We start from the raw sequence: 24,079 nt of genomic DNA on the forward strand, positions 1-24,079 counted from the left end.
ATCTTTTAAAGTAAACTTTTCTGGATTTTTGTGTATTGTTTTGAGGTTCAAATCGTAAAAATTACTTTGGCAGGAGCCCATAGAAGCCAAAAGGTTATGCACCACTGTCCTGGAGTATTTATTAATGAGTACCAAAGCCTGTATAACACATTCAGAATGCTGTTTCAGCAGTACAATGTTCATTCATTCTTGTCACAGGAACTGAGGGTTAGTGACATTAATTCTTTAGATATAATTGAGCTCATTTCAGATCATAACATTTAATGATAGAATGATGCAGTTAAATTGGGTGGCAATTTAGCATGTATTACTAACTCATCTGTTCTACCTAAAAAGGGAGGTTGCCAGTGACTGGACCTGCATAATACAGCATAATTTCTGAGTCATGTGACATGATGCCTCATGAGGAGCCAGAGTGTGAAGAAGTCACCAATCTGGTTTGGTCTTGCAACAACACCATTGCATGCTATTGAGCGACAGTGGTGGACTGAGCTCCTCTAATGTGTACCTTTAAATCCGGGCTCTAGGATTGAACCTTGGAAGAGGTGATTGAGGATAAAAGGTGCAGCGTAAAGCAATTCACAAATGTTGTAGTTACCAAATGTTACAGACACATAAATACCAGAATAAGATAGCTCTAAAATCAAACTGTAATACCTAAGAATCACTTTACTGCAAACTAGAATACCAATAATAACCTGAAAAGCCAAACTGTGCAAGCAGCTAGTACACCAGAACGTGTGCCACTGGCAATAGCTTTATTGGGGAATGCTTCCAGAGGAAGTTTTATCTCTTTTTAGGTCATAATGAGAACAGAAAAGGATACTCTCTCAAACGTCAGGGATCTGAAGATCCTCTACAATAAAGTGCATACATCTGGACCAGAAGCAAGCTTTAGACAAACATTCAACCTAATGTAAACGTAGTTTACAAAATACTGTTGAGTTGCATATGTAAAACTACCCTGTCATCACCTTAAAAGGGGCTATCCAGTTTAGAGAAAAGACAGCTCGCTTTGGCAAGCACTGCATTAGAAAGAATCACCAATAATAGGAGTTCTAGCATGTTCTTTTGTTTGATGATGTCTGTATGGCTTTTGAGATGCATTGTGACATCATTCACTGAACGGTCCCTTTAAAAGTACGGTGAGATTGAATGCTGCTAAGCACAGTAAATGAACCTGAAAAGGTCTGTCTGTCACTCCTCCCATGCTACACAAGTGGCTGCTGTGCTTATGCTTTCCGTATGTGCTTAAGTATACAAAAACATGATGGATGAAATGTTTGAATTAATCTCATCCACTGGTAAGTGGCAACAGTACACCCATACATGGGTCCCATACTTACTGTGCCACTTGAACCAAGCTACACCCAAATGACGAGCCCCAATCAGGGTTATAACGGTCTTGGTTGCTTGTTTTCTGGTTCAGAGAGGATCTAGCCTGGCAGTTCAGGTTGGACTGTTCTTACTAAAGCAGGGTCAGATTGATTTGCATGTGGCTGAGTCCAAACTGAAGTGGCTTGTTGGCAAAAGAGTGTTGGGTTGGAATTATGACCTGAGCAATTGCCAGTGGTTACATTTATTGCAAGCATTCCTCCCATCCCCTTTTATGTGGTTGATCTCGCTATGAGATTACTCTAATTTCATGCTTGATGTTATGATCTCTGTAGATAGACACCTGGAGCCAGTATGTGTTTTCAGTCTTCTTTATTCAGTCTCCAGTTCAGGTTACATCTGTCTCTACTCCAGCCAGCCTAGTGTGGTACCAGCCCCACCAGGAGCAGCCTCCCTAGCTGCTCAGCCCATCTTCAACTGCCAACACTCATCCACTCAGACACCCAGGCATTCCATGCATCACAGGCACACCAACATTCTATGACCATCTCACGCTCTGGCTGAGCAGCTAGTGGCAGCAGAGCTGGACTAAAATGATAATCAATTAAGTAGGATATAACATTATCCCTTTTTCTTCAACGAAAACAAAACATGCAAGTAATAAAACATCAAGGAAGAACTATCCACAAGAAAAATTAATAATGGTACAAGTCCCACAGATGCAAACAAAAAATTAAAACATCGCAGTACAAAGAACCATTATACACAGAAAGAACGGATAAGATAAATACATTTGATAAGCAATATCTCCCATCCCTCCCTAAAAGAATAAAACATTTTGAAGCAACAATAACATTACCAGAAATACATTTGAAGCATTTTGCATTAAACACTATGACGTAATGCACTACAACGCAAAGGGTAAAAGACCCCACACAACCAAAGCCCCAATGTGTATATAAAGTAGCTCTAAAGATAGCATACCCTACAACTACAATCCCAAGAGAAAGGGAAACAAACAAGTATATGGATCGTCACCCATAACAACTCCCGTGAAGGGATGTACATTAGTACTGTGCACAACTAATAATGGACTAAACCATACCCCAACCCAATGTGAGGGTTAACCTAGGTACAAACTATTTATTGACTAAACCATAACCCAACCCAGTGTGAGGGTTAACCTATGTACAAACTATTTATGGACTAAACCATAACCCAACCCAGTGTGAGGGTTAACCTAGGTACTCCAAACCCCATGTAGAGGTTACACACCCCCATGTAGGAGTAACAAAACATTAATACAAAAAAAGCTCTTGACCCCCTTGTGGAGGTTACATACCCCTATGGGAGTAACAAACTTTTAACTAATCACAGGGCTGTTGCCCACAACCTTCCCTCATGTATGGGAACAATGTGAAGACCACACACAGGACCTTAGACCCCCCATCCAAAACAAAACGAAAATCTGTGGCATCACGACAAAAGATGTGCTAATCTCACTAACTTAACCTCTAACAAATGAGAACACTGTAGCTTTAATAAACTACACACTACACATATGTCTTTAAAGAAAGAAATATGCCCACATCACACCTGCTAGTATGCATCCTCTCACCCAAGTTGTGCTTGGACAGCACTTCCCTTACGTAAGGGAACCCAAAAAAAAAACACAAGCTCCAACAAAAAGAATGAATAATCATTACAGCCACCATAAACCCAGAGCTATGACAAAACCAAATGTTCAATAGAAAACATGTGAGAGTTACAGGTCACCTTTGTACCTGAATCATTGTAAGTACATACATATATATACACACAGTGTGCAACAAAATTGGGTTTTCACCATTCCTCACGGTGTATTCCTCAACTTGTACTGGCGAAATCCAGGTAGTCAGTAGATCCTTCAACTAGAATTTCCCTCACGAACACCGCGTTGTCCCCGACCCACTGTCGATAGGAAAAACTTTATTTAGATTGGTTGGCACTAAGGAAGGCACATAGTCTGCAAGTTAGCTGCAAACAAGAACACCACAAGGGGAAAAGACAACAGCGGCCGCCAACCACAAGATGGCTGCACGCTGTCGACGTCGCTGCAGAGTGGCTCGCGGCACATCCGTGCACCAAAACATCCACAAGAGCCAGAAGACGGAGTCGAGGCAGCCGTGTACGTCACACCGAAGGTGGAGGAACAAAGAGAACTTCGCCAGAGGGCTGCACGCGACCCTGTTGCGGGACAAAGGTAAGCGCGTGCATAGCTTGTCTCGTGACATGGCTAGATTTAAAAGTGAGAGCTGCGGTTGAACTGCCAAGTGTCCAAGGGGCAGCCCAAAACTTAAAAATAATAAAAATTGGCTTACCACAATGTTCACACATATAAAGGGGGTGACCAGAGAACGTTGCGTTACCACACGGCTCCAAATGAAAAACGTAGAAAATGGCACCATTTCACCCTGTGCCTGGAAATCACCGAAATCGCCCTTCTCTCGCATGACACAAAAATGTCTTCTGCAGTGCAAACAGGAATTCACACAATCGACACCATAACTCCAGGACACAACTTAACGAGCAGCACACCTGCACTGCTCACTGTGGTTATCGTGATATGTCACCGCTGGGCAGTGTGCACACTCCATATTCTGCCACAACTGTGCGGCAACTTCAACACGCTGGCAACACCGAACCCGCAAAGTCGTGCCCAAGACACCGACCACGCACCTCGCCTCTAGAGCATACATCCAAAGATTTGCAAATTCAGGGCAAGACCGTAGTTTCTTTCTAGCAGAGAGTTGCATCGTAGCCCTTCGGCATTAAATACTTGTCAGGAACCAAACACTGTCCATCCTCGGCACTGCTGCACAGAAATCATTGTGAAATAGAACCTTTACGCCCAAGGTCCAAACCTTGCTTTAAATCTCAAAAAAAACTGCCACTGTACCAAAACACCAAAGTTTTTCATCTGTGCAACCACTGCACACTTCACGTTCTTATGTCTTTATGATGACAGATCCTAAAATGTCTTTTTCTTCTTTCTGTGGCTGGAACACCATATTCAGTTGTAGTTTGACAACTCCTCCAACTCACTGTAATCCTTTTGTGGCAAACGTTGTGGCTGGAACACCAGATGCGGCTGTAGCTTAGCTACTCCTCCAACTCACTGTAATTTCTTTAGATGTTTGTAATATTCCCAAGCTGTAGTGTCCTTTTGATGACACTTCTCTTTGGGCTGTCCAATGGAAAGGACACTGGTGGGGCTGGCGCTGGCTTCCCTGGGAATTCTTTCTTTGTAGATGTAGTTGCTTGTTAGATCTCTTGGTCTCTCTTTAAGTTTCTTTGTAGTTCCTTTGTTTCTGTGCTGTACCAAGAGTCTCTAGGGTCCAAGTCCGCTCGTCGCCAAAATAAATGTTATGATCTCTGTAGATAGACACCTGGAGCCAGTATGTGTTTTCAGTCTTCTTTATTCAGTCTCCAGTTCAGGTTACATCTGTCTCTACTCCAGCCAGCCTAGTGTGGTACCAGCCCCACCAGGAGCAGCCTCCCTAGCTGCTCAGCCCATCTTCAACTGCCAACACTCATCCACTCAGACACCCAGGCATTCCATGCATCACAGGCACACCAACATTCTATGACCATCTCACGCTCTGGCTGAGCAGCTAGTGGCAGCAGGGCTGGACTAAAATGATAATCAATTAAGTAGGATATAACACTTGACTCATTGACTGCTTAACCTCAAAACTTCTGGAGGACTCTGTGTTTTTCGACCTTGGGATTGATCCCCACTGGCCCCTCTCTAGGCAGCACCTTTCTTTGGGGCATCTTGAAGCTGTCAGTTGGCATTGGCACTTAGCTTCACAAGCTGAAGAGATGTCTGTGTTGTATGGTCATGTGCCATGTTATGCACAGATCTTCTGTCTGGCAGTACTGTGGGTGATGTCCCTTGGGCACCTAAAAACAAGCAAGCAAGAAGAACATCAGTGAAATGTAGCATTGTTGCACTTGAATTTGTAGTATCTTTTAGAGTGGTTACTTAAGTTATAAATAATTAACAATACAGTGTATCTATTTGAAAAACCACACCAACATAAACTTTCATGTACACTCAGGAAGGATAAAAGGGAGCAACAACAACACACAGGTGTAACTGTTTTCTTTATGTGCATCAAGTTGGGAATGGGATGTGCACTCAGGGAGGTGCAGGTGACAAAAGAAAACTTACAATGACATAATCCTTAGAAAATGAATGCTGTTGTGCAGTTGTGAGCCGTCGATAGCACATGGGGTTGATGCGGGATGTTAGGAAAGTGGTGAAAATTTGACAAAAATAAAATAAAAAAAGGTTTAGAAAAATCAAAAATTGTTTTTTAAAAATGTAAAAGATACTTAAATTAAAAAATTAAAATTAAAAACGTTTTTTTAAATGACTAAACATTGCTAAAATTTACAAGTAGAATTAAAAAAAAAAAAAAAAAATGAAAATTACAAATTTGGAGGAAAAATTATCACTAAATAAAAAAATTTAAAAAAATAATTCAGTTGCTGATGTACTAGGGGAAAGGGACTACTACTACTACCATGACAATTGAATTTGAAACCCACTGGGATTTGGGAGTCAAGGACTGGTGCAGATGAAAAATCCTAAAAAGGATGTAACAATGAATATAAAACACTGTTTATACAGTACATTAGTATGAGCATTGAGCTACTAGGCCTTAAGCATAACAAACAAAATGGCCACCAGCCCCATGGTCAAACATCAAATAAGGAGGCATGGTCACAAACAAAGAACACATGCAGGCCTATGGGAAAACCACACTGGCTAGGATACACAAAATGGCCACTGACCACATGGTCAAACTGCAAGCAAGAAGACATGGTCACAAACAAAGAACACATGCCGGACTATGGAAAAAGCACACTGGCTGCCTATGCAAAATGGCCATCATCCACATGGTCACAATAACAAGCAGGAGGCCTGGAAAACAAAAAAAACATGCAGCCCTTTGGACACTAACTATACAAAATGGTCCCTGGCCACAAGGCATGGGGAACAAAGACAAATTGTGGCCTATGGCAAACACACTGGGCAGACAAAGGAGGCATGGTAACACAGAGAAGACAGCATTAATTCAGCAATGCCAAAAACAAAAATTAACAGGGTGAAACATTTTACAACAAAACACACCCACCAAAGGCATTACTACTACTATACACTGTTTGCAGAAAAAAACATGAAATACCACAAAAAAAACACATTTGAATTTAATCCAATGCCATCCGTGGCCTAAATGATATTTCAATTCAACATACACCACAGACACAGTTGTTTCATGCACCAATGACTAGTACTGGGCCTACTGGCTGGAAAGCCCATTGGCAGACTAGGCCACATACTGAATTAAAACAATATTTACAATTTCTTTAAAAAGAACATGGAGAAAATATACTAAACTGTGCAAGATTTTTCCTTTACAAAAGAATCCAAGTTATATGCAAAAAATGACAGGTCCACTACTGAAACTGCAGGCCACCCCACCACATTAAATTTAAAAAATCTAATACAAATAGAAATAAATCCTGGTGCATGCTCTCTATCAAACAAACAAAACCCTTATGTAACAGTTTCTTAACTTACTTGTGAAATTTCAAATAAAAAAGTCCTTTAATCCAATGGTATGGCAGAGAGTGATCCTCCCAGCTCCAGTACAAATTAAAATTGACCAGGAGATGGACAAAGCACTGGGGGGAGCCTGTTGGACAGGAACAGGAAGTTGGAGACTTTGGGGCACTTCCTTTCTGTTGTAAAAAAAGTTTTTAAAAAGGACTCTGCACAAAAAAACAACGGGAATGGTCATTTTGGGAAGGTTTTCAACTCTAAATTGTCTTTTTTAGGAGATTTAGCTGCTTTTCGTGGAGAAAATATTCCCTAGGTTGCAGCTGTGATCGATCGCACTCCCTAGTGATCCCATACATCGAAAAAGAAGCGCTGGAAGTTGCATGCGCGGCCTAAAGACGTGTTAGCGGATGCAAAATCTTGCTGGAGCTTGCAAGTGGCTTACAAATCGTGTGGCGCTTGTGAATGGCTAGAATATCTCGTTGGCAGTAATTGTAGCCCAGCAAGTAGCACCTGCGTGCGCACAATAACAATTTCGAGTGCACCAAATAAAAAAAAGCATTGCTCTGTTGTAGTGCGGAGTTTATCGAAAACCATGCATTCTCCATGGAATGCTTAGTTGCTGAGTTCAGCAAAATCCATGAGCGTTGCAGAGTTTTATGCCCCGGCCTAGTAAAAAACAATATTTTTGTATATATTTTTTCGATATTATTGTAAAATTATATTGTTTGCCGATATTATTGTACTTACCTTTATATGCACAAGATAACAATATCTTTGTGATTGATATTTTTAACTGTGGCAGCTCGCCGAGGGTGTGCTGCGGGGCGGTGGGTGGGGAGGGGCAGGGTAGGGGATAGTAAACTCCGGCATACAGCCGAAAGGATGTGAGTAAAAACATAAATAAATAAATAAATTTACATTGCGCACGCTGCATCGCCGAGTTGGCGTTCCATCACGCGCAATGTAAATTGTTGTATCATATCCTCTGCAAGCGGCCACTGATTTTTGACACAAAATTTCTGTAGCACGATTTTATGGTTTAAAAAATATGTCAGTGAACCGAGCTTTGCTCTTACTATAAGCAAGAGACAGAGATCTAGTCAGTTCATCCTTGTCTTTAAAGCAATACAATACTCAATTCAACTTAGCCACGGGGAATTTGCATTAAGTATCCATTAATTGAACAACGTGTATTACCTGACACTTACGTTTTCAGGATGTTGGCATGCAGAGGAAGAAATCAAAGCAGATGACAAACAAGGACAGGTTGCATCTTTACCATGAAGGTGCCACACGAAGATTTCAATCAGACAGTACAATTAATTAACTATAGATGATTAGCATACACAGGAGTTACAAAGACTTCTCCATGCTTCACTGGTGTTTTATGAAAAGAGCTCTATTGAGTGCCTTTGCATATCCCGCTCCCTTTGAAAAACATTTTATTAATGACTTCAATTAACTGAAGCTTGCAAAAACCCTTTAATTAAGTGTCATAACTTGGTCTCTTTGAAATGTCTCTCAGATGATTTGTGGCTTCAATGTGTTTACTGAAAGATGGTTGACTTAATATGTAATTTGAAACAGTACTGTACCCTGGTAACTGAAAGGATCTTGATTCAGTAGTTTAAACAAAATTGCAGTGGGGTGGTTTCTGAAGTGTCTACTACCTGGCATTGAATCATATGAAATTGGGGATGTGATATTGTTTTTAAACTCAATGATACAGCTTGTAATTTTATATTAAAATATGCCTCTTCATTGGGATTAGTGCTGGTCTTTTAAATTGCACCAAAGAAGTTGAAAATTATTCTCCCTACAGTATGTTGCTGCAAGAACGCACAAGATGCATGAAGTGCGATTTTTGGTCGTGCCTAATAGACAGCGCATAGGCTGTCTGTTGCTAGGCATATTGCGGCTTACCATGAAAATAGAAAAGCTTGGAGCCCGCCTATTGCTTACTATTGGTTGCTTCCCATTTCACTCACATTTGGCAACTTTTCTTCGTGTCCCAGCTTGTCAATATTGCATTTCTCCCTCCAAGGTGCAAAATCTCTTTACTGTGTGCTTGATGTCACTGCTGGATGTCAGGGAACGACTTTTTCTTTTTGCATAAACACTCAAAGAGAATACATGCGTTTCCAAGCCGTTTCCCTTGTGTACTTCCCTCCTCCCTCATGCTGCCGTATGCCACCATGAGCGTTTCCTTGGCCCCTTCCTGTTGCGCTTACCAGTGTTGTTTTCCATATTTAATATTTTGTTGAGCCTCCCCGTTCTGCTTTTGTGTGTCCCTGGCATCCTCTGTGCTTCTTACGTGTCTCCTGCGTTCCCCTTGTTGCTTCGGTGTCCCCCACCCTCCTCGAGTTGCTTTGGTGATCTCGCCCCCTCTTTTTTTTTCTTTTTGCACAATTTGCATTTACTTACCTTTGCCCATGCTTGTTTAACAAGCAAGCACGACCGGACTTTTCCAAAAGCAAAACCAGAACAAATACAAATAATAAACACAGCCTATTGAGCTGGAGTCTGTACGTCTGATCAATGCATACTCTTGATTTTCTGTGAGAAGCCTTTGCCTGTAATGTTGCGCAGGTTGCAAATGCACTCGGGCTGGAGCGCTGGGCAGCCATTTCCTCAAACACTAATTGCGGTGATTGCTCTCCGTAGGAGGCAAGAAAAAGCAGAGCGAATGGCCGAATCTCTTCACATTATCCTATCCGTTCGCGCTCGTGGATAGCAGACCCAATTAGCAGAACTGCAGCCCACCGAATTGCGCACCAGTGGCAGTTTGAACCCAGTGGTCGCAGATCTCTGCTGAGAAAAGCAGACGCATCAAAGACAACACAGGGCAACAATGATCGGTCGAAGATACACCATTAATATATTTAAAAAGAAAAAATCAACAGTTGACCACATTTCACACAGTAATGATGTTGTTTTGTCTTTATTTTAGCTGTCATGTCTCCAAACAGGAAGCCGGAGGTTTGCACAAGTACAAAAGAGTGTGTTTCTCTTTAGATATTTATAGTAAGAATATTCTTTTCCACCTGAAGGTTTTAGAAGCCAGAAAACAAAGCGCGCGTTTGGAAGGGAACTCTTGCTGATTTAGGACCTGTGATGAACAGCCCTGATGCCAATAAAAATACAGTATGGTCGTACATTTAGCCCTCTCAGCATCACATATAAGCCACCAAAAAGTTGATGAAATGGTCCAAGTCTTTCAATAATAAAACAAAAAAGTCTGAAAAAACATTAGTACGGCACACCCTGCAACTGAACTTTGAACTTTCCATTTCTGCAAAGGTCAGAAACATTATTTGATTTATTGGCGCGCTGATGTTTAGATGGAATCTTCCTACTTCCTTCTACCATTCCTGCTTGCAAAAACAAACCCCTTACAGGAAACGCCGACTTTGGAATTCCGAATTCTGAAAGCAGCTGAGATAAAAAGGTGATGTTAACTTTTATTTACAAAGTAATTTTTAATAATGTCACTATAGGCACATCTGGGCACTGTCTTGGACCAACGAATTTTATTTAATGGTTAAAGCACACGTTACTAACCCCCTCCAGGCGGCGAGTCTCCCTTCCCTGCTCCCCCCATCATTCAAACCAACTGCGCTCTGCTACCTTAAATTACCACAGACAACTTTCTTGGGTGCCTGAAAAGGTTGCAGTTTATTCGTAAAACAAACAATTTATATATATTTGTATCACATTGCTCATGGTTATGTACACGTTGCATTGCTGGCCATGTCATATCTTCTGCTTGTTTCGCATTGCCTTGCATTATAGACCCAGCCTTCTCAATCACCTGGGAGGGGAGGGACCCCTTCTTTGGGTTTCTGACTTTCGGGTCTAGGCTTCAGCTTGCTACCGATTTGGCGGGTTTCCGTTTGGACCTGTCCGGGCCGCAAGTGCCGTCCCGCTCGCCATGTACCCTTTCGTGGGCCCTCCCTTCTCCCAGAGGTCCCTGCCGTGTGGCATCCCAAGGACCTATCTTGAGCCTCTACTCTACTTTCTTGCGACTGGTCCTTTGATTTCTTCTCCTTCTGAAACCCCTGCCGTGAGGCATTCCAAGGGTCATGGGAGAGCATTATCTCTAATCTTTGATGGCGGCATGCCGCCCTCGGGCTCCCTCAGTGCCCCTGCCGTGCGGCATCCCAAGGACACTGTGAGAGCCTCCCATCTATCTTCTAGTGAGTTCTTCCCTTTTTTGCTAATTTATTTAGGTTAGCTCCACCATGCTCCCTCTGGTTTCTCGATCAGAGGGAGCTCCCCCCAAACTACCCCTGCCTTGCCCTACCGTTATAGGAAACCCCTCTGCTCTAGTACCCCCACAATATTCTGAGGTTTATGAACCCATGCCTTACGAACCCCCACCCATTGGCCTTGCATACCTTGGCCATAGTAATATTGAGTTTCCTTCTGGATTTCTCCACTGCTCCCAGGTCTATAGCCCCCCGCCAGGCTTTCCTCGCTATGATCTCTGAATAGATTATTTCCGCGGGGCGTGCCAGGCGCGCCACTGCCGTGAGGCCCTTCTGCATTTCTTCTAGGAGTGCCCTCCGCCCCATTGTTGTCAAGTCATTGCCACCCAGGTGGACTACCACCGCGTGTGGTATGCTACCTTGCTGTAAAGCTTCCCGCACCGTGGGCAGCAGTTGTCCCCATTTCATCCCGGGGCGCCCCAGCCATTCTATTTCAGTGTCCCGCAGCCATATTCTGCCAAAGTCCCGTCTGGCCGCTGCCCACCTTTTTGCCCGTGTCACGTAGGAGTGCCCCACGATCCACACCTTCTTCCGTGAAGTGTCAGGACCTGGAGAGGGGAGGGGGGGAGAAGTGTGGGCTTAGTACATCATTGGGCGTATGTAACGCTTGTATGCGCCGGACGCCCATCGCCCTATCCCCTTTATTACCCCACCGGCCATGCCTAGTCCTGCTGCCGTGGTGGCGGCCCCTATTCCAAATGAATGTGACCCATATTCCCGAGCGGGGAGCCCCAATGCCCCCAGGGTCTTCCTCATTACTGCTATGAACTGAAAGCGGCTGAGGAACGACCCATCCCTATGCTGGAAAAGCGGCCCTTTCTTTCCTAGCCCGCTAGGTTTTCTTTCAATAGACACACCGGGCAGTGAAAAGCGTCCTTCGTGCAGTGTAATCTGGTCCATCTCCCCTTGCCTGCCTGGTCCGTCTTGGACCGCCGTAGCAGTATGTCCATGTGGCCATTCTGCATGTCCACTTCCCCTCTGTGTATGCATGCTGATCCTGGATCCTCCACTGAAGGGGCTACCAACTCGCTGATCCTGTATGCCCTGAAAAATGCCACTGCAAACGCTGCCCAGAATAATGTGACTTCCTGTCTTGATGAGCAGATCCCGGCCAGGGCCCCCAGCATCTCCTGAAGCAATTTGAAGTGGATGGGACGCCTAGCGTCCTCTGTTGCCCGCTGTAGCCTACCCCACCCTCTCATAGCCATTCGACATTCAAACGCCTTAGTTGGGTCTTCCCGCCCTGCCATCTTTGTGTAGTGCGCTACCGCACTTAAATGTGCTTGGGTCCATGCTTTCAACTCTCCTTCCAGGAAGGCCCAATCAATTAATTCTAGGACTTCCTTCTGAGTGGCCCATTGACCCCTCCTTAGCCCTGTCTTGCCCCTGAATGTCTCCCAGCATTTCCTGTAACGGATGTTGGTCTTGGGGGCCAGTGCGTTGTCCAGTAAAAACCTCAACCCGGTTCCACCCATGCCCACGCTTCCTCCGGCATCGGGGTCATCCTTCTGTCTGCGCCTGGGGCCAGCTTCCTGAATCTTTCCCACTGAAAACGAGAAATGGCATCCGCAACTAAGTTTTCCACTCCCGGAATGTGTCTTGCCCTCAGTGCTATGTTGCCTCTCAATTGGCAGCCCACTAGTTTCCGCAGCAGGGTCGATACTGCTGGGCATCGCGCAGCTCCCGTGTTGATTGCTTGCACAACTGCCTGGTGTCAGACCATAGCGTGATTTGTCTATTAGTTAGTTGTGGGGCCCAGATGTGGAAGGCTACCACTATGGGGAAGAGCTCTAACAATGATATGTTTGTGGTTAGCCCGGATGCGTACCAAGCCTCTGGCCATTCCCCCGCCGACCAAGCATTCCATAGAATTGCCCCGAAGCCGTAGCCCCCTGCCGCGTCAGTGTAGAGTTCCAGCTCTCTTGCCGTTACCCAGGGGGCCCGCCATATCAGAGTGCCGTTAAACTCTGTCAGAAAACTCTCCCATTGGCCTAGGTCGTCCCTCACTCCCTGTGTGATGCGGACCCTGTGGTGCCTCTGTGTCATGCCCCTCGTGATCCAGGCTAAGCGCCTGGAGAACGCGCGCCCTGCGGGGATTACTCTTATGGCAAAGTTTAGTTTTCCTAACAGCTGTTGTATCTCAGCCAGTGTCTCTTTCTTTTGTTGTCTCAACCTCTTTATGTCGCTGAGCATGTCGGCTACTTTTTCTGGTGGCAGCTTGCATGTCCCTGCTACCGGGTCTAGCTCTATCCCCAAGAAAGTCAGATTAGTTGTGGGACCCTCTGTTTTATCCTGTGCTATGGGGATGCCTAGTTCCTGCGTCATCACCATGAAATTACTAAGGAGAGTAGCACAGTCTTCTGTGTCTGCCCTTCCCACAAACAAGAAGTCATCCAGGTAGTGGACTCGCCCCCCTCTTGGTGCGCGTTTTCCCAGTTCCCATTCCAAAAAACTGCTGAAGGCCTCGAAATGTGCACATGATATTGAGCAGCCCATCGGGAGGCACTTGTCATAGTAATAACCCCCATCTAATTTAAAACCCAATAGATGGTAGCTGTCTGGGTGTCCCGGCAACAGTCTGAATGCTGACTCTACGTCTGACTTGGCCATTAAGGCCCCCGTCCCTTCCTGCCTTACCAAGTCCACTGCATCGTCCACCGAGGCATAGGCAACCAAGCATGCCCCCTGTTCTAGCCAGTCGTTGACTGATTCCCACTCTGGGTATGAAATGTGGTGAATTAAACGGAATTTACCCGGCTCTTTTTTGGGCACTATCCCCAACGGGGATACTATCATGTCCTTCAGTGGTGGCATGTGGAAAGGGCCCGCCACGCGGCCCAACCTGACTTCCTTCTCTACCTTTTGTTTCGCTACCTCTGGGTTGTCCTTAACTGATTTTAAGTTCCTGCTCTCCCGTGCACCTTTGGGGCCCTTGTATGGAATTGGAAAACCTTGTGTGAACCCCTCCGCTAGCAATTGCTTGTCTGGTGTTTTGTGGTAGCCGTGCAGCAGGTGTAGCAGTCTGCCTGTTTTTATGGGCGTTGGGAGCGCTGCCCTCCGCCCCCTTCCCCCTTCTAACGGTGCCCGCTTCTCATTTCTTAGGGCCCGTCTTTGGTTTGTCTGCCACTGGCCCTGTGGCTCACCTGCATCATATGGCAGGGTGGTTCCCCCCACATGACCCACATGCATGCTTGAACCTGCATGAAGCCCCACTTACATTCGTCCTTGTCAAACTTCCAGCACGCCTTGCTGAACTTGGTGGCTGCCTGGCTCCTCCCCTTGGGATCTTTTCCTTGGCCCTCAAACTTGCCCTTACTCCCGTAGGGACGAAAATTACTCTCCTTTGCGCCAACCCTTTCCCTGGCTGCCACCATGTGCTTGGAGTAGCCTTCCATGTCTTGGCAGTCCCAGCCTATCGTTGGCCACACTTGTATTTTTCCCTGAAGCCTTCGTCATACTGCAGGCATGCATCCCCCTGAAGCCGCTGCTGCGCCTCGTGCACCTTCTGCTCATAAAGGATCAGCGCTGCCGCACTCTGTGGGAATTTTTCAATAAAAATGCATGCCAGTGTCCTAAAGGCTTTTAGCCAGTTTTCTATGGTTCTGTCCACCCTCGGTTTCCTCCTGTCATCATCCTTCTTGTCCTGTGTTGTGTGATCTAAGCCTGCCTGCCGCACTTCAAGCAAGGAAAAAATGTCTATAAATTCCTTCCTCCAAATTCTCTCCTTTATTGTGAGTGGGATAAGGTTGGCCAGACCCAGCAGCCTTGTTGTTGTGGGAGGGTCGCTTGGGGATAGGTGCATATATTCACTCGCTGGTTTCCCCTCTCCCACCCCGGTTGTAGATGCGCCCTCCCCTCCCAGGGTCCCTGTGTGTTCCTGTGCAGCTGGCTCCACCCCTGCTTTCTCACCCTGTCCTGTCTGGCTTAACCCCGTTGGCTCCTCGCTCGCCATCCCGGCTGCCTGTACCCTTGTGTTGGCAGTTGTGCGGTTTCCCAGACCCCCTTTGCCCCAATGTGTATTCCCCGGGAATGGGACCCCCCTTCCAGGCCATTGCCACCAGGGTAACCATGGAGGTGGCTGCATAGACCCCTCTAGCCAGGCCTCCCCTTGGAAGTCCGTTTGCCCTTGGCCTGTACCTGTTTGCCATGGGAAGTGCATGGGCCACGCACCCTGTATTGCCATATTGTCCCCACCCCGTTGGAGTCCCTCTTTAACCTGTTGCCCCATTCCGTTTTGGGGCCCCGGACCCCTTTTGCACCCCCGCATGCTGCGTGGCATTCCGTGCTTACCCTGGGCTCTCTTCTGGTGTCCGTCCTGGGGGCCGCCGTGCTGGCTACAGACCCCTCGCCATCGCTGCTGTCCTCCGAATCGGAGCTGACCGCCTGTTCTGGTGCCGTTGGGACTCTGCTTCCGGCCGCCTGGGGGGGCCGTCCCTTGTCGCTTGACCCAGCTTTGCTCTTGCGGGGGGCTGCCGTTTTGGCTGCAGGCCCCCCCTTTGCTGCTTTCTTTGGTGGTGGCGGTGTTGTTGATGCTTGTTGTTGCCTCTTTCCTTTTCCCAGGGCCCCTTCCTTGATTTGCTGGTTCATCCAGCTTCGGCCTTTCAATGCCACCAGGGCCCTGGCTTGCTCTAGCATGTCTTGCAAGTCGTCGTCCAAGTTGTGTTCCTTGTGCTTCTTCGGGTCATTCTTTGCTGCGTCTGGCTTCTCCTGCACCTCCCTGCAGCGGGCCGGGGGCTGTTTCTTCCTCCCCCGTTGCCCCTTTCCGGCTTGCCATTTTTTCTTTTTTGTTTATTTATCCCCCGTCTGTCGTGCCGGTTTTGTGCAGCTTTTATGGGCCACCTGCTTCACGCTGGCTTCCTGTGCCCTCCAGCGCAAAGGAAAGCTATTGATGTCGAGACAACGCTAGCAGAAAGGGATCCTGCCCCTTTAAGGGGGCGCGCCACCCTTGGGCGGGCTCCTCCCTGCTTCTGATTGCCTCCACACCCCGTGCTTTGGCACCGATCTGCTGTGCTGAAAAAATGCCGGGGGCGGGGAGGTCGCGGTTGTTGCTGCCTCTAGCGTGCTTCAATACACGGCCCCAGGCGATGTCGCTCGATTTTTTGCTTGTGCTTCCTGCTTCCCGCTGCCGTTGGTGGTGGAGGCTCCTCTCGTGCTAACCCGGCAGCACGCTGCTCGCTGCCGGCAGTATTTGGCCGCCGGATGCCTCGCTCCCTTGGAAAGGGCGAAGGCGGGTGGGGGCTCCTGCGTACGCTGCCCTGGTCCTTCCGCAAGACCCAACGCCTCCTGGCGGCGCACTGCGGACGCCTCACTCGTTGCGGGCGCTGCCATCGGAGGGAGGCCAGATGCCTCGGCCCCCTTTTTCTCGGACCACGATGGCGGGGGTGGAGGCTCTCGTACACGCTGCCACGTTCGTCCGCTGTTGAGGGGGCGCCGTACCCCGGTTCGTGATCGCTTCCAGTCTCCGAGGATGCCCTCCACCGCTCCGCAACCCCGTTGCCTGGCAGAGCTGACCCGTCGTCTGGAACGTCACCTGGGGCCAGAAACTGCAGAGTCCTTGCCGCGACGAAAAGTCCGATGAACGCCTCCAGGTATGTTCCGCCGTTTCTTCTTTCTCGGTCCCAAATGCGGGGGGGATGCGTGTTTCCAATAGGGCCGTGTGTCCCCTTTTATCCCCCCCTGGCCCCTCCCCTCGCCCCCTGATTGGGGGGGCTTGTTAACGCGAACGGGGGCCAATCCTGGCCCCCGTTGGCCTTGCCTCTATGCTAATGTGAAAGGGGGGGCGGGCGGGAGATGGCCTCCGCCCCCAGATGGCGTTTTGCCCGGGCCTCTACTGGGTCCGGCTTTGCCTACCCGGCCCGGGTCCTAACGTTTGGTCCACTCCTCTTGAATGCAACGACTAAGCTGGATCAACGGTAGAATCATCTCAAACACAAGTATTAAGTTGGGGATTGTAATAGTGAAAACAGGTGTGGCTACCTGAGCAAGATTGTGAAATGAAGCCCACTATCGTTGCACAATTGTTTGAATCAACTTGCACTCGGGGTAGCTTTAGAGTTTGCACAATCTTTGTTGCACCCCCCCTTGAATTCCTTCTTCATAGATTCCCTCACTACCACCCTCTAATCGTGCACCTTTATTTCTCTTTAGCTCCTCGCTCATATATATATACATATATATTTATTTTATAGTGATACTCACCCCAATGTAGGGTGTCAGAGCGCTTGTCGTATAGTTGACACTCTGTACCTTTACCATGTCAGTTGGAGTTTCTACGCACATCTTTGTTACCCCAAGTTGAGCCGTGACCTTGCGGTCTAGACTCTTATCTCTGTCTATTGCGCTCATGCAGTTCAATTGATGCCATCCTACAGTGTAGTATAGCATTATGTCTATTTTATCTGCCTGTGTGGCATGGTGGTCTAGCCATGTGACTTGCTCCTTTTTCTGTTTTATTAGCCCACTTGAAACAACTGCAGCCCAACATTATGCTCTTTACTAAGTAGGTAACACTCTTGCTGTGGAACATCCTGGCAGGTTGAAAATGTATACAGTCGGTAACATGTGTGACCAAGCGTGTCCCATGGTTGGGCCAAGATGCTTTCCTTACTTCAAGTTTATATCTCTGTATGCACTCTAGGCCAATTTCAGGTTAGATCAAGCAGGTGATTTACCTATATTGGTTCTAATATGGAGAAAACTATTTTGCCGATGTTGCACATTTGGACATTTAAGGGGCGAGGACTACCCGGTTGCCTCTCACTTGAGTGCACTGTGTCCGTGGCTGTAGTAATAACCTACTTCCACCCAGCAAATCTTGTGGTCATATACTAGCTTTTTTCAACTTTCTATACTTGCCCTCTGAAGGTATAGCGACCTTCAAGTATGGACGTGCTATGATGGTTCACTGTAAAATTCAATTTTAGTTCCTGGTGCTTAGATGGGACAACATCTAGCATGACAGAACTATCGATGCGCCACTCTGTGCAGACCATTTGCAATTATGGTCTTCCGCCTCTGTGAGTAGGCCCCATACCCTGGCCTGCGTTGGTCATTCCAAATGATGGTTGAGTTTGTCGTCTGTCTTTTGTGATCTTAATTTGGCGGTAATACCATCATTATATTATATATTTATTTACTGAATATGCTCTATGTTGCGTGCTTGGATTGTAGCTAAAGCTGGTCATTTGTTAATGAGTGTGCTCTGTATCTCTCTTGTGCTGCTGTTGCACTGTCTTTTTAGGGGCGGCAGCCCTAATCCACTGCTCCCAAATCCAATGCACCTTGCCCTTGGCTGTAGTGACAACCACTTCCCTAGGAAAGAACATATACTTTCTCTGCTGGTTGTGTGATGCTAAGGTGACCTTCAGCATGGACATGCTATGATAGCTAACTGTAAGATACGTCAGTCCAATATGCTTAGCTATGACACTGTTTTACAGGGATATATCACCTGTGCGAGCTATCCATGTCTCATTCTATGCGGACACTTGGCACCTACCAGTTGTTCATCTGTTGCTCTAGACAGAACATGTGCAATTCTGTCCTTTCTCATCTTTGACTGGGCTCCCTGCTCAGTGCCTATCCGTGAAGTCCCCTCTGCTGGGGAGAGGGTACTGTACCAAGCATAAGGAAGTGAAGACTTGTAAAGATGGAGTAGAGAGAATGAAAACGTATGTTACTCAGAGGGGGTGGGGGTGAGGTTAATTCCAGCAGTGTAAGAAGAGGCCATGGGAGGCAACAGCGTGCTGCAGCATTCATTACTCATAGTTGCACTACTATGTTGATAGTACTCCTTCCTTCGTCATCATCTTCTGCCTTCCTTAATTTATTCATTTTGTTCAAGATTATATTGCATGCTATTCTTTCCTCTCTGAATACATCCTGTTCCCGTCATACTGAGACAAGCGCGCCAGCTATGTGTATGGCTCCATTTACTGCATGCGTGCAGATGCCAATGATCTGCCTCAGCTGAGGCTCAGTGGGAGACCCTGAATAATAGCGGGAAGGTCCGTTTCTGTGACTGACCATCCAGGCTTCTACGACGCCCTGGGTCAGCATGGTGCCATTGTGTGGTTCAGAGACAAGAGACTGGGGCAGTGTACGTTGTTACCTTATGTGTTCTGGGCTAATTAAAAGCCTCAAAATGTGTGACTGTCCCAATGTCTGGTGTATACACATTCCGCGGTTGTCTGCCAGGACGCATTTACATTATGGTTGTTACATCAGGCTTTCATTCAGACCCTTCCCCTATCCTTGTTCTGTGGCCTGCCATGCTGGCTTGGCTGACTGCGATTCAGTGATGAACAATCTACACATCCCACCTTTGCTATGATGGCATTTTCTTTTTGTTTTTAATGTCTGTGTCTATCACTCGTGCTCTACTTCCCCGGTCAGGTTTAGAAAGCCTTCTTGTGCCTATGGATGAACTCCCTAGGCAAGCAGGCTTTTAACATGGGAGTCCGCAGAAATCTTTCCGGAGACAACATTGTAACTTCATCACCATCCTCCGACATGATTGAGTACAAGTATTACATAAATAAATAAAAAAATCTAATAAGACAAAGAGCTTCAAAAAACAAAGAAACACATAGGCGGAAGAGAAAAATCTTGTGCGGCGCCACAGCAGACGACCGGGCAACTTCAATGAAAGGGCAAGACAGGGACGAGGCACATTGGCAAAGTTGTGCTTGGATCTGCAATAGACAGGATAAAAGTGCACTGCCGAAGCAGGACAAAATGATTCAGAAATAAAAGATCTGACATGGGACAAGTTTTAACTCATGCACATTGGAAAATCTACAATTGAAAGATACAGCTTATTTTAGCAAAATGCTAATTTCCCTCAAACATTTAATGAAATTAAATCATTCATTTAAAACTAGCAAGTTATACCACACACAATGATGACAGACGTTTAAACCAAAATCGAATACTCTTACTGGGAACACTTATATTGTGTTTTTCTTATGTTACACACGGTGTGGACGAGGAACAAACAATAAATTGCTGGTCTATGTGACTGGCACCTGGAAATCATTATTCGGACAATTATTATGTAAGTAACAGGCACATTAGCATTGTGTGGCACATCAGGAAGTGTACAAAAGTTAATTTGTGTTTTCTGCGGGTGACACGAAGAAACACCAGTGTTGTTTGCTAAGAGTGTAGCATCAGCCGGGCACAGCGAGAGACGTGAAGTTGTCCAAGATCACACAGATAGTGGAGTACATGACCTGCGCTTGAACTCACAGACTACATGTTCAAAGCCCGTGCCAGGACAGCACACCTGGGAACTGGCAGCAGCCTCAGCCAGCTGTGGCAGTGTCAGCAACGGACCCCAGGCATGCAGAGCGGCTGCGCGGGGAGGGAATAAGAGGAAGAAAGAGAGGGGGCAGCTGACAGCGGCAAAGCAGGAAAAGTGGACACTTCGACCACTAATCAGTTTCCTTAATACACCTGTTTGCACCTAAGGACTCCCACGCGCAACAGAAGCAGGCTGCAGGATAGTCCAACCAGCCCCTGCCTTGACACTTGTCGTGGTGACCCCTCCTCTCTCGAGCTCTCCTCCGAGTCTACTGTCTGCGTGCCCGCGCCAAGAAAGGCAAATGCAGGGATTCAAAAGTAAACAAGCATTGAAAATGCAATAGTCTCGCCCTCGTTTAAGTTAAAGCAATTCTGTTTGTAATCAGGTGATTTTTTTGCTTTGTTTTTATTAGTGTTTTTCAATCTTTCATGTACATAACATGCATATGTATGCATATATGTATATGTATATGTATGCATGCATTTATACTTGTATTTATATAGATATGGAGATGTATATATCTATGTTTATATATGTATGTATATATATATATACACACATACATATATATAAATGCATATGCATATATATGCATATTACCTACTGGTGGTCGCTAGTAGGTAGTTATAGTTAGGACCTATTATCCATAACAAATCCATAACATTCTATTTGGAATAACTTTGGCGCCGGTCGACGAATCTTTGCGAAATTTTCAAAACTTGTCGCCCGCTCCGGTCCGCTCCTATCCTGAAAGTCTCAGGGTGATTCGCCAAGCGGGGGCCGCAAAAAAAGGGGGATCCCAAAACGTGTTTTCCCCATGCAATTTTCCATAGGGACCGTTAGTCGCAGCCACAGCCCAAAGTGCTGAACAGAATTACACCAAATCTGGCAGAAAGGTAGACCCAGGTTCACACTCGTGCCTTTTGGTTAAATGGTTTAAATCCGTTCAGTAGTTGCTGATAAAATCAAAAGTAAAATCATAGATATATCTATGGCCTCGGAGGATCCGCGCACCCTATGCGCACCCAGCGCGCACCGCCCCGATCACGAGCTGCATGCTAATTGGCTGTCAACTGACTGTAAAAACTCCAAACTTGGAAGTGTTGGCAGCCATTTCGTGCCTCGGTAGAAGCGAGGCTTTACAAATTAGTGGATGAAGTGTGCAAAACTTATAAAGGGGGCAGGGTAGAAAAACCCTGACCCTCTAGATCTGCTTAGGGGGTCCCACAAGGACCCCCAGGGCCCAATTATTTTTTTTGTTGGAAAATATCGTAAAATTTAATTGGGGGGCCCAGGGGGGCCCACAGCCCCGGGGACCACCACCCCTGGGGTTTTTTATATTGTGGGAGGGGGCAGCGTGGCCCCCCTCCTGGAGCCTGTCATGGCCTTGGGGACCGCCATCCCCCAGGGACGGCTCCTGCAGTGTCTCAAGGGTGCCCACCCCCAGGACACTGCTGTTTGCTATGGCAGGACGTGAGCCGAGGCTCCCGCCCTGTCATAGCAAACTTGGTTTGGATTTTGAAAGAGAGAGCAGGAAACCTGCTCTCTCTTTCAAAATGCAAACCATATTGCTTTTCCACACGGGGAGCTGCATGTTAGCAGCTCCCCATGTGGAAAAGCAATGTCGGCTCCCGAAGGACGCGGGGAGCCGGCTGGGACCGTGGGGGCATTGGGGCTCCCCCTACGGTCTCCAACATTGTATATGGCCCCGGGGGATGGGGTCACCGGGCAGAATAGAAATTAGTAATAGGTGCTATTTTGGTTTTTTTACCGTAAAATTAGGAGTCGTGCTTCCAGCGCAACGCTCAGTGCGGCCCCCTGGTGTGCACGCATTGGGTGCACAACTCCTATCGCGTTGGGTGCACGATTCCGCTTGCAGTTCCTGGTGTGTACGCGTTGGGTGCACAATTCCTTTCGCGTAGGGTGCGCAATTCCTAACGCGTTGGGTGCACAAATCCAAGCAAAAAAAAATGAAATGTGTTTGAGATAAACATCAAGTTTATGTGTTTCGATCTTGAGTGGGTCTAAAAAGAGCCGTTGTGTTCATTGAGATATTTTGGTACTTATAAGTAAGTACCTATACAGAGTCTAAAGTTGTTGAGGAAGACTCCGTTACCCTCATCAGTAAAATGTACACCATCTCTCATATTGATGCCTTGCATATTAAAATGCAGATTGTTGTTGTAAATGGACCCCATCCTTTAATCTCTGAGATAAGCAGAAACAGATTTATTGACATGTATTCTAGCTTTCTCAATCTGTGGACAAAATTGATTGGACCAGTTCCATTTCTGCCTTTGGCATATGTTAGAATAGACAAAGGAAATTTGGGGGAAAAGTAACATCAATTCTGCAAAGGTGTCCTTGATAAGCATTTCCAGACCTACCCCAGTCAAAGTGCCTAGGTCATTGCCACCACAGTGCACAATTTTGAGGTCAGGGTGTTGGAGATGTAAAAAAGATTTAACCAATGGCATCAATTGGTGCCACTTTAACCCCCTCTGTCCAATCCATTTAATGTCTACATTTGGCAAAGCTAGGTCTTTGTCAACGCCTTTGGTTTCTGCATACCCTTGGCTCCAGAAAATATAGCTGTGTCCCACAATCACACTCTAGCATCTTGAATGGAGGTCTGGATGCACTGAGATGGTCTCTGTAAATGAAATGGCAGTTTGAAAACTAAGATTTTTCTAAAATGGTGGATAAGATACAGTTTTGAAAAAAAAAGAAAAGATTGGTTATTTGAGAACATTCTAGTCTATATATATATACACATATATATATATATAAATGCATATGCATATATATGCATATTACCTACTGGTGGTCGCTAGTAGGTAGTTATAGTTAGGACCTATTATCCATAGGAAATCCTTAATTCTATTTGGAATAACTTTGGCGCCGGTTGACGAATCTTCGCGAAATTTTTAAAACTCGTGGCCCGCTCTGATCCGCTCATATCATGAAAGTCTCGGGGTGATTTGCCAAGCGGGGGCCGAGAAAAAAGGGGGTTCCCAAAACCTGTTTTCCCCATGCAATTTTCCATAGGGACCGTTAGTCGCAGGTACAGCCCAAAGTGCTGAACGGAATTACACCAAATTTGGCAGAAAGGTAGACCTTGGTTCACACTCGTGCCTTTTGGTTAAATGGTGTAAATCCGTTCAGTAGTTGCTGATAAAATCAAAAGTAAAATCATAGATATATCTATGGCCTCGGAGGATTCGCGCACCCTATGCGCACCCAGCGCGCACCCTCCCGATCACGAGCTGCATGCTAATTGGCTGTCAACTGACTGTAAAATCTCCAAACCAGGAAGTGTTGGCAGCCATTTTGTGCCTGGGTAGAAGCGAGGCTTTACAAACTAGTGGATGAAGTTTGCAAAGCGTATAAAGGGGACAGGGTAGAAGTACCCTGACCCTCTAGATCTGCTTAGGGGGTTCCGCAAGGACCCCCAGGGCCCAATTATTTTTTTGTTGGAAAAACGGCAAAATGCGCGCTGGGTGCGCAGATCCGGCCGTAAAAAAAAAAACGAAACGCGGGCTCTCGCGCTTCTTTAGT

The 24,079-nt window shown here is 46.4% G+C and overlaps 1 protein-coding gene across 1 annotated transcript; it reads right to left on the reverse strand.

Moving 5' to 3' along the window:
• Positions 1-12,673: 12,673 nt before the first annotated feature.
• Positions 12,674-13,713, reverse strand: LOC146865711 (uncharacterized). Its single transcript, XM_085640188.1, has 2 exons — positions 12,973-13,713; positions 12,674-12,925 (listed from the first exon to the last, which is right to left on the reverse strand). The coding sequence occupies exons 1-2, from the start codon at positions 13,711-13,713 to the stop codon at positions 12,674-12,676; spliced, it is 993 nt and encodes a 330-aa protein (XP_085496314.1).
• Positions 13,714-24,079: the final 10,366 nt, after the last annotated feature.

The sequence above is a fragment of the Triturus cristatus genome, chromosome 2_1 (assembly GCF_964204655.1).
Source record: "Triturus cristatus chromosome 2_1, aTriCri1.1, whole genome shotgun sequence".
Taxonomy (NCBI): Eukaryota; Metazoa; Chordata; class Amphibia; order Caudata; family Salamandridae; genus Triturus; species Triturus cristatus.

Excerpts from the sequence above, each read along its gene's own strand:
- LOC146865711 (XM_085640188.1), bottom strand. The coding sequence starts at position 13,713 with ATGGGCTGCTCAATATCATGTGCACATTTCGAGGCCTTCAGCAGTTTT. Across the intron at positions 12,926-12,972 it reads TGGTAGCCTTCCACATCTGG|GCAGTTGTGCAAGCAATCAA; the intron begins GCCCCACAACTA and ends GTCTGACACCAG.